This window comes from Marmota monax, unplaced genomic scaffold (assembly GCF_021218885.2).
Source record: "Marmota monax isolate L192 unplaced genomic scaffold, Marmota_monax_Labrador192_F-V1.1 WCK01_AAM20220418_F8-fsc00018, whole genome shotgun sequence".
Lineage (NCBI taxonomy): Eukaryota > Metazoa > Chordata > Mammalia > Rodentia > Sciuridae > Marmota > Marmota monax.
In genome coordinates, this window is record NW_026692201.1 from 1,390,622 (window position 1) to 1,405,927 (window position 15,306).

Below are 15,306 nucleotides of genomic sequence, written 5' to 3' on the forward strand. Positions count from 1 at the left end.
TGTTCAAGATTAGAACATAGAGATTATGACATAACTATTATATGTTCATTCTCATGACTATCATCTACAAAATCATGTAGAAAATATCTGGAGAATCATTAGAGAACTGATAATTCCTTACTTTACTAATTTGCAGTGCTGAGGTTTGAACCCAGGGCCTCATGCATGAAAGGCAAAGCACTCTATCACTCAGCTACATCCCCAGCCTCAGACCTTACTTTTTTTTTTTTTTTTTAAGTTGTAGGTGGACAACAGTACCTTTATCTTATTTATCTTTTTATGTGATGCTGAGGATTGAACCCAGTGCCTTACATGTGCTAGCCAAGCGCTGTACCACTGAGTTATAACCCAAGCCCTATACCTTACTTTTTTTTTAATTTAATTTTTTTAGATGTATGGACCTTTATTTTATTCATTTATTTATATGTGGTGCTGAGAATCAAACCCAGTGCCTCACACATGCTAGGCAAGCACTCTACCTCTTGAGCCACAGCCCTAACCTCATACCTTATTTTTATTTTTATTATTTTTTAATTTTTTTTTTTTTTGCAGTTGTGTATGGACAGAATGTCTTTATTTTATTTGTTATTTTTTATGTGATGCTGAGGATCAAGCCCAGTGCCTCACACATGCTAGGCAAGTGCTCTGCCACTGAGCTACAGCCCCAGCCCTCATACCTTACTTTTATTTTTTTTATTGATTTTTTTTAAATAAATGAGAGCAGAATGCATTACCATTCTTATTACACATATACAGCACAACTTTTAATATCTCTGGTTTTATATAAACTATGTTGACACCAATTTGTGTCTTCATACATGTACTTTGGATAATGATGTCCATCACATTCCACTATCCTTGCTAATCCCCTGCCCCCTCCCTGTCCTCCCACCCCTCTGCCCCATCTAGAATTCATCTATTCCTCCCATGCTCCCCCTCCCTACCCCACTATTAGTCAGCCTCCTTATATCAGAGAAAACATTCAGTACCTTACTTTTAAATAAATCTTTTCACTGTTCAGAATGTTTCCTAGATTTCATGCCATTTGATTCATTTCCACACTAATTTTGCATAGTAGGTAGATATTTTACATACAAATGGAGTAAAAATTTAGATTGGTCTAGTGACTTATCAACAGAGCTAGTTCTGTAACAAATTTGCCACAGAACTAGTGCATTGACAAGGACTGAAACTGAAGATTTCTCTGCTATGGACTACTCTTTCCCATATGGTTTTGTTTCTATGGTAAATTCTAGATAAATTCTGTTGTGGATAATTTAGAATTATTCTTAGTGTGTATCTGTTCCCCTAAGACATTAAATTTCATGAATACACATGCTTAAGAAAATCACAAGTGTTTATCATTGACAGTTTGACATTCTTCTTTCACAAATATAGTCACTTAAACCAAGACAAAACAGTTTAACTTCAATAATTAGGGAGGAGGAGTTAGAGATATAGTGTTAGGGAATTTTTGAAACTTAGTTATGTACTCACTAGAATTACTTTCTTTTTTTAATATTTATTTGTCAGTTATAGTTGGACACAATGCCTTTATTTTATTTATTTTTATGTTGTGCTGAGGATCGAACCCTGGGCCTCACAAGTGCTATGCAAGCACTCTACCGCTGAGCCACAACCCCAGCCCCAAGAATTACTTTCTTGCTATGGAAGATTGATATTGGGCTGTAGAAAATGAGACTTATTTCCTGGTGATCAGACCTTACAGCACCATCTAAAACATGAAAGCAAATCTGTAGTACTAGTAATATTGACTATTTTCCATTTGGATTTAGCTGAGGTAGGGCAGGATCTTGTTCATTTTTCCATAGTGTCCATTTGCAATTGACTTTCTGCATAAGCCAACTGATCACATTCTAGAAAAGGCACTACAGTTTCTTCACTACTAACATTATTCTCTTAATTTCAGCAACTATAGAAAACTTTCATGTGGTGGAAACATTAGCTGATAATGCAATCATCATTTATCAAACGCACAAGGTAAAGATCTCTTCACCCATCCCAAAAGATGCCAGTGTAATTCAAATTCAGACATACTTGTTTTCCGAAGTAAAATTTGGCAGAAATGTAAATGCCAGAAAAGATTCAGAGATCTTATTAATAATTCATGAATGTCAATATATTTGAAAGGTATATCAGTTCATTTAGAGCAGAAATGTGTGTAGTCAAGAATCAGAAATATAATCTAGAAACAGAATGTTTGCTAAAGCTCTATATTTAGTTTCTCTTTATTATGTTTAGAAAGGAACCTTTGAAATCCATTTAAATACTTTTTTAGCATCTAGTCTCAAAAGATAATAAATGATAGTTACTAATTATGAAAGTGAATCCCAGTTTCCTTGGATAGCAGTTAATGCAAGGGACTGAATGTATGTTACAAGCCAGTGTTGAGACCAGTAGTTTTGAAAAAGAAGGAAAAGTTGCTTAGTATGAGTAATGAGAGGTTGGTCAATACACCAGGGAACACAGAAACATGATTTCTCACATAATTTCTTGATGATGATAATTTCTTCATATCATCTCTCCCTCTGCTATTCTAGATATTTAGAATTATTGAATTAACATTTATTTCACCTTATTCTGCTATTTCCCTTCTGAAAATTGCCAAGTAAGATATATTATATGTAAAAATAATAATTCCATTTTGGAGATATCCACCAAAAACAGTATTGTTTGTTATCTAAGAAATAAAATGATTCAAAATGTACTTCATTTTTCAATTCAGTGAGGACTTCATTGTTCTCTTAAGTTATTTAATTGAGTGGAATATATGAAAATAAGGCTTCTTATGAATTTACTGAGCCCAGTATGATTATTTGAGATTTATCTAATAATTATGAGCTATACTTCATTTTACCTGGTAGCTGCTCGAGAAATGAATAATAATGGAGATTCTGTTTCAGGATGCAGGTTTTGGGGTCTAATGTGAAATCTAAAATTTTGTAAATGTTAAATTTCAATTAATTGCCCTATAATTTATAATGAAGATAAATGACTAATAATTTAGAATCAGAAGAATCTCATTACCAGAAGATAATTAAACCTGGGAAACAACCTGCCCATGATACTCTGCCTGATAAATAATGGGGAGAAGGCGGGTTCCTATAGGTTATATTAGGATTAAAACATAAAACCAAAAAATATTAAAATAATATATAACAGAATTAAAGTTACAATTATTTGCCAATTCTTAGAATAAATAGATTGTTCTGGAATAATTTTTCAACAAACTCAAATAACAGTGTATAATATCTTTCTTTTTTTTTTTTAGTTGTAGGTGGGCAATACCTTTGTTTTTTATTTATTCATATATGGTGCTGAGGGCTGGAGATGTGGCTCAAGCAGTAGCGTGCTCTCCTGGCATGCGTGAGGCCTGGGTTCGATCCTCAGCACCACATACAAACAAAGATGTTGTGTCCGATGAAAACTAAAAATAATAAATAAATAATAATATTCTCTCTCTCTCTTTAAAAAAAAAAAATGTGGTGCTGAGAATCAAACCCAGGGTCTCACACACTAGGTGGGCGCTCTACCACTGAGCCACAACCCAGTCCCTAATATCTTTCCCTTTAAATTTGCCTTTTTTGCTGGACATAATGGTGCATGCCTATAATCCCAGCAACTCAGGAGGCTGAGGCAAGAGGATCACAAATTTAAGGCCAGACTCAGCAAATTATCGAGGCTCTAAGCAACTTAACAAGACCTATCTCAAAATAAAAAGGGTTGGGGATGTGACTCAGTGGTTAAGCACCCCCTGGGTTCAATCTCCAGTACCCCTCAAAATTTTTTTTTGTTTTTATTTACTACTTTTATAATATAATCTTAAAGAGGCCTGCTTGTCTTCTGGTATTTAATTCACTTGTTATTATTCTGATATACTTGCATTCATTAGTTCTAGTTTTTTGTTTGTTTTTGAGCTAGGATGTCATTACATTGCCCAGGCTGGCCTTAAACTCCTGGGCTCAAGTGATCCTCCTGTCTCAGCCTCCTAAGTAGCTGGGACTACAAGCATGCTACAGTGCTCAGCTTATTTATAAAGTAATGTTGGGCTAGTATTTTTGAAGCCAGTAATAAATTTTTGTTTACATTGCTTCACATACTTTTTTCCAACACTACTATGATCAACTTCATGAAATTTTATATCTTTAAAAGATGAGCCATTTCCCTTTGCAAATACTTTGTGATGTATTGAAAGTGAGTTGTTGGCTATTTATTGCAGTCAATAATCTGGAAAGATACTGTAATAAAGACTGCGTTTATTTACGTATACCAAACACCCAAATTAAAGATAACTTAGGAAGGATAAAAGCTATTTTTCTATCATTTGAAAGTAGACCTAAGCTCCATGTCATTAACAGAGCATTTTTTCTTTGCATTTCTTATAATAGAAATAAATGTTTGATCTAAATTATTCTTCAAATGTACTATATCAAAATTTGCAATTGATTCTTCAAATGTACTAAATCAAAATTCTTTCAAATGCACTAGATCAAAGGAATGGCTCTCTTGTCCCTAAAATCTGATTTTTAAGCCTTGAGTCTCTATATGTATCACTACCAAAGAAAGGGGAAGTAAATGGGCCATTATTGCTTCATGGTTATAGAGTTCTGTTGGGGTGATGATAAGTTTCAAAAATAGATAAAGGATATGATTACATAACATTGTGAATGTAATTAATTCCACTGAATTAACACTAAAAATTAGTTAAAATGGAAAATTTCCTACAATTAAAGAAGATAGAATATTCTTTAATTATATTGTGCTATAAAGCCATTTACTCAGTGTTCGTAATTAGTCCTTTGGTAGGTATTCCCTGATGCTTTCCAGTTTAAAATTTGACAAATTTCACCTTCATCTAAGACACTTAATTGGTTTTAAATTTGTTTCTCTTTTAGTTCTGTGTAACATCTGAATAAAAAATAATTAAAATTTTCAAAAAGATTTAATTCTTCCACAGAGAGTGTGGCCTGCTTCTCAGCGAGATGTATTATATCTTTCTGCTATTCGAAAGATACCAGCCTTGACTGAAAATGACCCTGAAACTTGGATTGTTTGTAATTTCTCTGTGGATCATGACAGTGCCCCTGTAAGTACAGTATATGAATGTATAATTGTACTATATAAAAATAAATACACAAACCAGGTGCAGTAATTCACACCTGTAATCCCAGCAGCTCAGCAGGCTGAGACAGGAGGTTCATGAGTTCAAAGCTAGCCTCAGCAATGGCAAAGTGCTAAGCAATTCAGTGAGACCCTGTCTCTAAATAAAATATAAAATAGGGCTGGGGATGTAACTCAGTGGTTGAGCGCCCCGAGTTCAATCCCCCACCCAGTACACCCTTAAGTAATTTAAATAAATAAATGCACAATGCAGGGTAAAGGGGATAAAAAAAATACCCCCCATACACATGCACAGATAACTTGATTTGCGTCTTAAGTTTTATGTTTTATCAACCTCTTGGAACAGTATAGTACATGTATTATCTGAGGGCAAGAGTCATTCTATGAACTTATCCTACCAGGTCTATTTTCCTTTCCTGTTGAGGTTGGAATGAACCAAGTGAATGGTATATATATATATATATATATATATATATATGAATGGTATATATATATATATATATATATATATATATATATATATATATATATATATATATATATATATGAATGGTATATATATATATATATGTGTGTGTAAGCAACTTCCCACAGTTGTGTCTTAAGCCATTTTCAACTACTACTTAATTTCTATTTCATTGATTTACCTCCATTTACTACTTAAGAGGAGGGAAAATTCCAGTGTCAGATCATATTTGGTATGTATTATTTATTGGTGCTTATAATTTCATTGGAGATTTTAATAAGTGTTGTGATTATGGTTAAGCTGGTTTCTAGTATTTATTACACTGGTGCTTTGTTGTTTTTATTTGGCAGCTAAACAATCGATGTGTCCGTGCCAAAATAAATATTGCTATGATTTGTCAAACCTTGGTAAGCCCACCAGAAGGAAACCAGGAGATAAGCAGGGACAACATTCTATGCAAGATTACATATGTAGCAAATGGTATGTATTTTTTGTTTTTTTTTCTAATTGATAATGTAGAGATTCTTAATCATGACCTATATAATCCTGAGTTTGGAAAACATGTCTTTTTTAGTTTTTATCCTTTAGATTATTAATTTTTAATTTGGAAAGATGTATAAAAGAGTTTTCTGGGAGGCTTTTAAAGTACACTTACTGAATTTCACCCTAAACCCTATAACATGAGAATTTACAAATTTTAAAACTTCATCTCTGGGTCACTATCACATATATTCTTGATTTTAAGAACCATTTTATTATTTTCTTGATAGAATATTTATAATTAAGATTAGAGCAGTGGGGGAAATTAATAGACTTTTTTTTCTTGTGAATCAGGCTTTTTGTTTTCTGAATCACTGTTCTCTTGGTCCTTATTAGCTCCTGATTTCATGTATATTTCACATACTATTGGACAGTCCTTTTTCTCACTTGCTTTCATTTCTTACTATACCCATTTTACACCTGGAGTAGTCATTGCAGTCTCTCTTATCAAATACTCAAACCTCCTTCTTTATTCAGGGTCATAACTATAAATATAGTTAAAGAAACAATTTTACCTAAGTTACTATTTAATTATATTAGAGGTTGATGAACAAAAACACCCTAAATAATTTAAAATGTTTTTTACTAATATTTGAATGTAATTTAGCGAACCAAGAATATTTTAGAAAGATAATAAATGCTTTTTTATTTGCTTTCTGATCGTATCTGATGGGTTAGTATTAAGAAATTAACAGATGGTGACTTTAAGAGATGCTAAGTGTTCCAGCATGAGAAAGTTTTAAAAAGCAAAGGAACAAAGTAAGTGCTTCACATGTACATGAAGAATTATATCTTAATAGGATTTAATTTTCCTTTATCTTGCAGTTAATCCTGGAGGATGGGCACCAGCCTCAGTGTTAAGGGCAGTGGCAAAACGAGAGTATCCTAAATTTCTAAAACGTTTTACTTCTTATGTTCAAGAAAAAACTGCAGGAAAACCTATTTTGTTCTAGTATAAACAGGTACTGGAAGATATGTTAATTTTATTTGACACTAGTATCACTGCAGACATTAAAATTTAGTTAGTTGTTGAAACTGGTTGCTGTGTTTTGTGATGTTCCCAGATAAAGATTATAGTTGTAACCTTTAAAAGTTGTTTGTTTGTTCACTTCTATTAATGCTTACTTAAAGAAAAGGAAAGAACACGGGAATTTGCATGTAACTATAAAGCTTCAGAAATGTAAATTCCCTGTTTCTTTCCATTCCTAGAAACTGTTATTCTTTGTGTGTGTTCTTCCAAACTTTTCTATGCATATACTGACATATTTTTGAGTGCTTCAAAAAATGTATTTATACTTAGTATTTTACAGCTTGCTTTTTTTCATTTAACAATAATCTTTACGGTATGTCCATATAAAGAATAAAGCTCATTCTTTCAACATCTGTTAAAGAAATGTTGCAGAATTTATTGACCAATACCATAATGATGCCTGGGTCAGTTCTATATTTTTTTTGCACTGAACATCTTTATGCATGGAGCTAGAATCTTTTTTTTGACAAGTGATACGTTAACATGTTTCCAAAGTCAAAAGTGTAGAGTGAAACTTACCCTATCCCCCCATTCATTCTGCCCACCAATCAAAAAATAATAATGTATTATGTAATTATATACTGTATAATCTGTGTAGAGTATCATATGCATATTGTGATATATGATGTTACTAGTTTCTTGAGTAACTTCTAGAGATTTGTCTTTGTTTTTTGTTCTCGTGGTACTGGGAATCGAACCCAGGGTGCTTTACCTCTGAGGCACATCCCCAGCCCTTTTTTATTTTGAGACAGTGTCTCACTAAGTTGCCTAAGCTGACTTAGAACTTGTTATACTCCTGCCTCAGCCTCTACACCTGGCTTGTAGAGATTTTTTTTTTTAATTTTTTTTTTAATGGCCTAAACAAGCAAATGCAAGTGCCTCTTTCACTTTCTTTTTTTTTTTTTTTTTTTTGTGGGAGAGGGGGTAGCATTAAAGAGAACGCAGCATTTGATATACTGTTGGGCATCTTGTATTTCCTTTTTTTTTTTTTTTTTTTTTAATGTGATGCTGGGGTTTGAACTTAGGGCTTTGTACATGCAAGGCAAGCACTCTACCAACTGAGCTATATCCCCAACCCTATTTGCACTTATCTTGAACTTCTTACCATATTGGTTGGGAGCTTCTTTGTTTTTTTTTTTAATGGCTATACAGTATTACATTATATGGATACACATAATTTAATTAGTTCTGTATGTGGTATAAAAGATTTTTCTAAGTTTTCCTAAGACGGTATTCAATTGTATCCATATGTCATTTTGAACTCGGAAGTTTATATGTAAAATAAACTACTAAATGTGGTACTGCTGCTTCTGCTAAGTGTTCTTACATTTGTAATTTAGATATTGCCCTTCATGGAGGATGTATTAATTTACCTTCTCACCAGCAACAATGGATTGGAGGGCAACGTGTGAAACAAAATTTTTAGATTTCTTTCTCATCTTGATAGGCAAAATATATGCATTCTGTCTCAGTGGAGTTTTGTTTCTCTTATTTTGAGTAAATTTAAGCATGTTTCAGTTCTTTAAATCTGATGTTAAAAAAATAACCCCAAAGACTAAATTTACTTTGAGACATTAGCATAACATAGAACACTGATATCTCAGATATTTAGTTTGTCCAGTGAAACATTTAACAGGTTCTAGTCTTAGTTACTTGAATGTTAGCGTTTATTAATATAGCCTAACATTTCAGGAATTCTTTCTCTTAAAGCATTAAGTGTACTACACAAGTGCATTACGATTTTAGAACATTTTGTACTTTAGGATTGTTAAAGCTAGATCTAGGCACATTAGTTTGATTCTGTCTCTGTCCCATATTTATCAAATAAACCAGAAAATTTATGGCTTATCTCTGTACACACTTGACATCTACTTAGCTGGATATCTTGCTGTGACCTTAGCTTTCTAAAGTGTTTCTGTTTCACCCTAACCAAGATCAAGCATCTGCCTTTCCTCTTCTTCACCTCAACCCTGCTAATAGGGCCTCCCTTTTAATGTTTTATGTTGACTTCCTTACTAAAACAGCCTGCATATTCAGTTAAGCAAGACAAAATATAACCTTGTGTTAGGCAAGAGAAATCAGAATGTAGTTTGTATACAGAACATGTAAACATTTTGAGATAAACATGCCAAGATATTAATAACATTTGCCTCTAGAATGTTGGATTTGGAGTAGTGTTTTACTGGGTGTGTGGTATGCATGTAATATGTACATACATGCATATGTATTTTTCTTTTGTGAACCTACAAGGGTCTTTTTGTAAAATTTCTCTCTGAGGAAGGACATACCATTATTTGTGGATTTTTATGCATGTATACAAAGATATACTGAACAGATTGACTGATTAAATCTCAACCCTGGTTCTTTGAGTCCAGGTTGAATTTTTTTTCTGACAAAAGGTCTAAATTTAAGCCTTAAAATATGGTGAAAATCTTAGAGTAGCAATTTTTCACAACAGTTATGAAAGATGTATATTTGAGTAGAAACCCTCGGAATGTTAACACACTTAATTTAAGATAGTAAGTTTTAATAGTGTGTATCATCCTTAGAGAAGTTCTGTAAAGTTAATGAGTTCCAAAAATTTTAATACAGTCAAAACTCTTTAACAAAGGATTTGAGCATGGTTGTTTCTTTCTTTCTTTACTTACTTATTTTTAGTTGTCAGTGAACCTTTATTTTATTTATTCATTTATTTATTCATATGTGGTGCTGAGAATCAAGCCCAGTGCCTCACACATGTCAGGCAAGCACTCTACCACTGACCCATAACCCCAGTCCCTGGTTGTTTCTTAAATAAGGTAAACCCTTCTCCCATAGCTTGAGTAAATTTTTTATATTCTTGATAAATGGTATTGTGTGACAGTTTTATTGAAGGATAAGAAGAATAAATACCAGTTTATGGGATAAAACTGCAGAGACCTATACTGGTTGATTTCTTCTTTGTTTACCAATAACACTTTGCTCTTTTTAAAATTTTTTATCACTTTCCAGCTGGGCGCTGTAGCACAAGCCTGTAATCCCAGCAGCTTGTGGGGCTGAGACAGGAGAATGACAAGTTCAAAGCCTGCTTCAGCAATTGAGCAAGGCCCTAACATAACAACTTAAAAAGACCTTGTCTCTAAATTAAAAAATAACAGGCTGGAGATGTGACTCAGTGATTAAGCATCCCTGGGTTTGATCCTTGGTACCAAAAAGAGTAAATTTTCACTTTCAAAAGATTGCTTAATACTTTCTGTTCCTTGCCGAGAAGATCAACTTCAAATATATAAGACTAATAATTTCACATTCATGAAGGTAAAAATCCATAGAAGATAAATTTTAATAGAGATTCTATGTATTTCATGAATCTAGAAGGTGGGAGGAATCTGTTCTAGTAGTCTTGCAGCTGTTAGTTATATAGTGCTGAGGATTTTACTTGTCATTTTCTTTTCTGCAGTGTCAAAGCAAGGCTGTGTGACATTCCATGTTGGAGAACAAAAAGAAAATATTGAATGCTCTAAGCTGGAACATAGGATCTACAGCCTTGTGTGTGGCCCAAGACCTTGACCTTGTGTACAAAAATGAAGAAATATTGCAATAGTAAAACTGAACATCTAATACTAGCTGTCTCGTGCTAGATCTCCTGGCTCAGCATATAACTATAAATACATGTAAAATTACATGTATATGGCTATATTTTTATTTGCGTGCTCAGAAGAGAAAAAAAAATCAACTTCAAATCACAACTAGAAATTGATGCTTTAATTTTGGGAAACTTTTTCAGAATTTTTAATTTCCTATGGTCCAGCCTAAGATTCTTGGTTGTCTCAGAGTTTGTGCACAAAAGAGAAGCACAAAAGTTAAATGCACATGGGGCATGTGCTTTCTGTGCACCACATATCCAGATAGGGTTCTTTTTCAGGCCTACAGTCAAACTCTGTGTCCAGAATTTTTTTGAATTTTTGCTTTGTATAATCATAGAACTCATTGCTGCTGATTTCTATAATTATTCATGTTGTCATGTAAGTGTCTTTTAATAATGAGGGCTGTCAATAACGTGTGATTTTGCCTTTTCTATAGTCTTACTCCTATGAAGAACCTTGGTTCTGATGGAGAAAGAGTGAAAAGCTTTATTTTTTTCCCCCAGATATCTTTATATTTCTATTGTATTTTTTAGTTGTGTACTATGCTACAATTTTTTTTCAATTTATTGCAAACACAATTTAGTAATTCCTAAATTGGTTCTGCCTGCCTTCAAACAGAAATATTTGTACAAATCTTGTGGATATAGACTACTTTCTGGTAAAATGGTCAGGATAAAATGAGCTCACGTGTTCCTGAAATTTGTAAAAGAATATATGGTATTACTTTTTAAAGCAAATCAGACTGTTTGAATTTGACATTTTGATTCAGTATTTTTAGTATTTAGTAACAGATATGTTTGTTGTAATTCGGGTCAGTTTAAAAAAGTGGCAAAGGTATGCATAGAAAATCTGAGCAGGGCTCCTCTCTGCCTCTTGATCAGAAACCCTAGCAGAGCAGTAAAGGGTTATACATGATTCAAACTGAAATGCTTTCCCTAGTTACTTTAAGAACTTAACATGTAAAATATCTTTTTTAGTTTTAGTCCTCTGTGAAAAAACCTTGAAGCATGGAGTTGAGGCAAGGAATGGTACTCGTTGAAGTCAAAATGACTGCCCACTTCAAAAATCTTCATTGTGTTTATACACAATATATTTATATAAATCAGAGGCATTTTGTAGATGCTTTGCTGTTTATCTCTTTAGAAACAGAAAACAGACCCATTTTGTAAAGCAGAAAATCACGTCACATAGAACATGCCCTGTATATATTCATACGTGGTAATGGAGTCTAATGTAAATGCAAGGTAATAATTTAATGATGGGATTAGTCTGATCACTTAATATGCATAATCCTGGAAGTAAATTACTTGCATCAGATATAGTGATATTTATTATTCTGTACAGAGAGAAAAATACATATAAAACATATACTTACATGCACGCAAATTTCACGCTCCATAAATCTTTTCTATTTTTTAATTTACCTTTCTTTAAATGATGTGCATGGAATATGCCTTATTACAGAAAAATACTGTTCATAATTTGACTGTGGAAAAGTGCCTATATGGTGGTAATGTTAGTAAGGCAAATAAGACAAATTATCATACCAGTTTACTACATCACCAGTTAACATTTTATAATGTGATGTTTAAAAAAAAAAAGTTTATACCTCAAATGTGTATTTTATTTTACAATCAGCTGTGGGGTCGGGATGGGAAAATGGGAGGGATTGGGAGGGAAAGTGTATTCACCATAGGCGCTGATGGGAATCTTAAAAAAAAAAAAAAAAATCTCTATGCCCACTATAAATGTTTCTCTGTTTGCCATTTCTGGTAAATATATGAACATGGACAAGTAGCTCTTTGATAACTAAATTGGATAGCTTTATTTTACAAAAATATGGAAAGTTTACAAAGCAGTATCTAAATCTAATCATTAGTTGCATTTGCACTAAATGTGATATACTTTTGCAATTTTTTCTGTAAATAAAAAGATTACACTAAAAATATTTGTATTAAAAAAAGGAAGAAAAGTAAAGATACATTTTACATTTAGATAACTGCACTGGTACTTCACTGGAGTTAATCCTGCCTAATCAGATTTAGAAATGAGTTCCAGAATATGAAGAGTTCAAAAGAAGTCAAAATTTGGAGAGGAACTGGCCTTTTAGACAATATTCAGACCCTCTAGAATTATTTTCATATGGCCAATTCCTGTAAACTGAATATTCTTGATGTTTTCTCATCCACAGATAATTCTCTTTTCCCACTTTTACTGTTTTCTACTCAGTTACTCTTTTGTGCCGTGTTAGAAACCTGAAAAATATTGGTGTTGTGGGGGTTTTGTCCCTGAATGCCCACTGAATTGAGAGAGCAGTGTTGGAATTAAGGACTTGTAATTTTGCAGTGGGGAAGGATCATTGCAGCACTTAGTTTGGGATTGCTGCAGAGGCAAGGGGATGTTTCTAAGAGGTGTGAAGAAGGCAAAATAAGGAGAAGGAAGAATTGGTTTCCTGTTTGTTCAGTTTCATCAACTAATTGTACACCTATACATCAGTGTCAACTGCAGTTGAAAAAATTTTCGTTGGGCTGAGCTGATTCTCTTGTGAAATTGTGCTGGTTATCTTTAAGCTTATTAGTTGTTTGTCCAATTAAACACTTCACCAGTATTTAGTCCAGGTTGTACAGATAATGTATTTGGATTATTGTCATTGTTCATCTACAGACTCAAAACATAATCATTTTAAAGTACCTTGGGAGTGTGTAGAGTGTAACTATAATAGCTTTATGATTATGATGATTTTTTTAAATAATAAAGTTGGATCTTCCATGTTACAATCACAAAATTAAAACCAGTATTTAAAAGTGGAAAAGTATTAAAATATTATGGACAAATGTTGCTTGATTTGTCTTCCTTAACCCCAAGATATTGTCTGTTTCTTACCTAATTCTCGGAGTAGTTAAAAATCTTTCTTGAAATATTCCAATTTTCTTCAAACAATAAGTTTGTCTGGATCCCAGTTAGGGGAACAAGAAAACTATTTGTGAGATTCAACCTAAATATTTTTTAAACAAAATAGAAAAGGATGAGATATAATCAAGTACATGGCACATAATAAAGGTAAATATTTTGTTAATCTTGTGTCATATATACATATGCGTGTGGTAGGTTACAATTTAAAATGAAATTATTACTGTGGGTCATGTTCAGTATTTTATAAGATTGCTGGAGGGTGAAGCTATATACACAGCTGTTTCTAAAAGGGAAGCACAGTGCCAGTGGTCATACATTACATTTGACTTATACTTGGACTGTATGCACTTAGTCATAAATATATAATTCTCATTTTATTTAAATAATATGGTCAGCTTCACTTGTTGAACTCAGGGAAATTATTCCCTAGACCAACCATTAGAGGAGAAATGTGAATTTGCAGTTCAGCAACCATGGGATCCCTCCATGCTTGTATTCAGAAGTGCTGAACATATTACTTGTGTTCAAAAATATATCCAAATGATTGACCAGTAAACACAAGCCAACTACTTAATCCGTGTTGTAGTTTGGATCTAAAATGTCCCCCAGAGTCAGAAGTGGATCTATGGGGAAAATTATTGAATCATGAGGGCATAATTCATCTGTGGATTTATCTATTGGATATTGTGTTAGAAAACTAGGTAGTAGGGCATGGTTGGAAGAAGATCACCGGGAAGTGTGCCCTTCAGGAATCTCTTATCCCAGGCGTGGGTCTTCTTTCTCTCCTCTCTTGCCTGACTGCCATGACCTGAGCAGCTCTCTCACCATGATGTTCTACCTCACCTGAACATAAAGCAACAGAGCAGCTGACCATAAAGTGAAACTGATCCAAAATAACTCCTACTTCCTTTAAATTATTAATGTCTGGCATTTCAACAAAAACTAATGCATAGTCTGGTGCTGGAAGGGAAATCTGGCTGTTGAGCTGCATTTAACAAAGAAATAGTACAGTACATGGTAGTTCTAGTGGGTTTTTCAAGGGCAATTTTAACTAAAGTCTGCCTTAGCAAGTCAACTTTGGAATATAACCTGCAGATAGGTATATTTCTAGCAATTTCAAACTGGATTGCTTTTATTGTATTTTAGGTTTTCTTACACTTTTTTGGCAAAATGTATTTAAAGTATTTTTATTGGTGTTTAATGTACTCACAGGATAATTTATTCATTTTAAGGGGATTTTCTTGCCATTGTTTGACCCTGATTACACTTGGACTCATCATTTGCATGTACTAAAACAAATCTTCTGTGAATCTTCCACATCTATGTACTTTGAATAACTTTACACAAGAAGCAAAGCTATTTTATTTCTTCTCTTCCATAGAATTCCATGAGTTTAGTACTAGAACATATAAAGACCTTTGAAATTGATAATAGATGCCCAGTCTAACCAGGCACAGTGGTGCACACTGTAATCCCAGTGGCTCGGGAGGTTGAGGCAGGAGGATCACAAGTTCAAAGCCAGCCTCAGCAACTTAGCAAGACTGTCTCAAAATTAAATAGGGCTGAGGATGTGATTCAATGGTTAAGCGTCC

At 33.3% G+C, this 15,306-nt stretch overlaps 1 protein-coding gene across 2 annotated transcripts in view; it reads left to right on the top strand.

Moving 5' to 3' along the window:
• The window catches only part of Cert1 (ceramide transporter 1), a 111,398-nt gene extending 97,763 nt beyond the window's left edge, over window positions 1-13,635 (top strand). For both annotated transcript variants that reach the window (XM_046426932.2, XM_046426928.2), the window contains 5 exons: window positions 1,931-2,001; window positions 4,979-5,107; window positions 5,959-6,088; window positions 6,974-7,110; window positions 10,615-13,635. In XM_046426932.2, the coding sequence (XP_046282888.1) occupies window positions 1,931-2,001; window positions 4,979-5,107; window positions 5,959-6,088; window positions 6,974-7,101 (458 nt within the window). In that variant the 3' untranslated portion in view covers window positions 7,102-7,110; window positions 10,615-13,635. The remainder of the gene's footprint in view (window positions 1-1,930; window positions 2,002-4,978; window positions 5,108-5,958; window positions 6,089-6,973; window positions 7,111-10,614) is intronic.
• The last annotated feature ends 1,671 nt before the right edge of the window (window positions 13,636-15,306 follow it).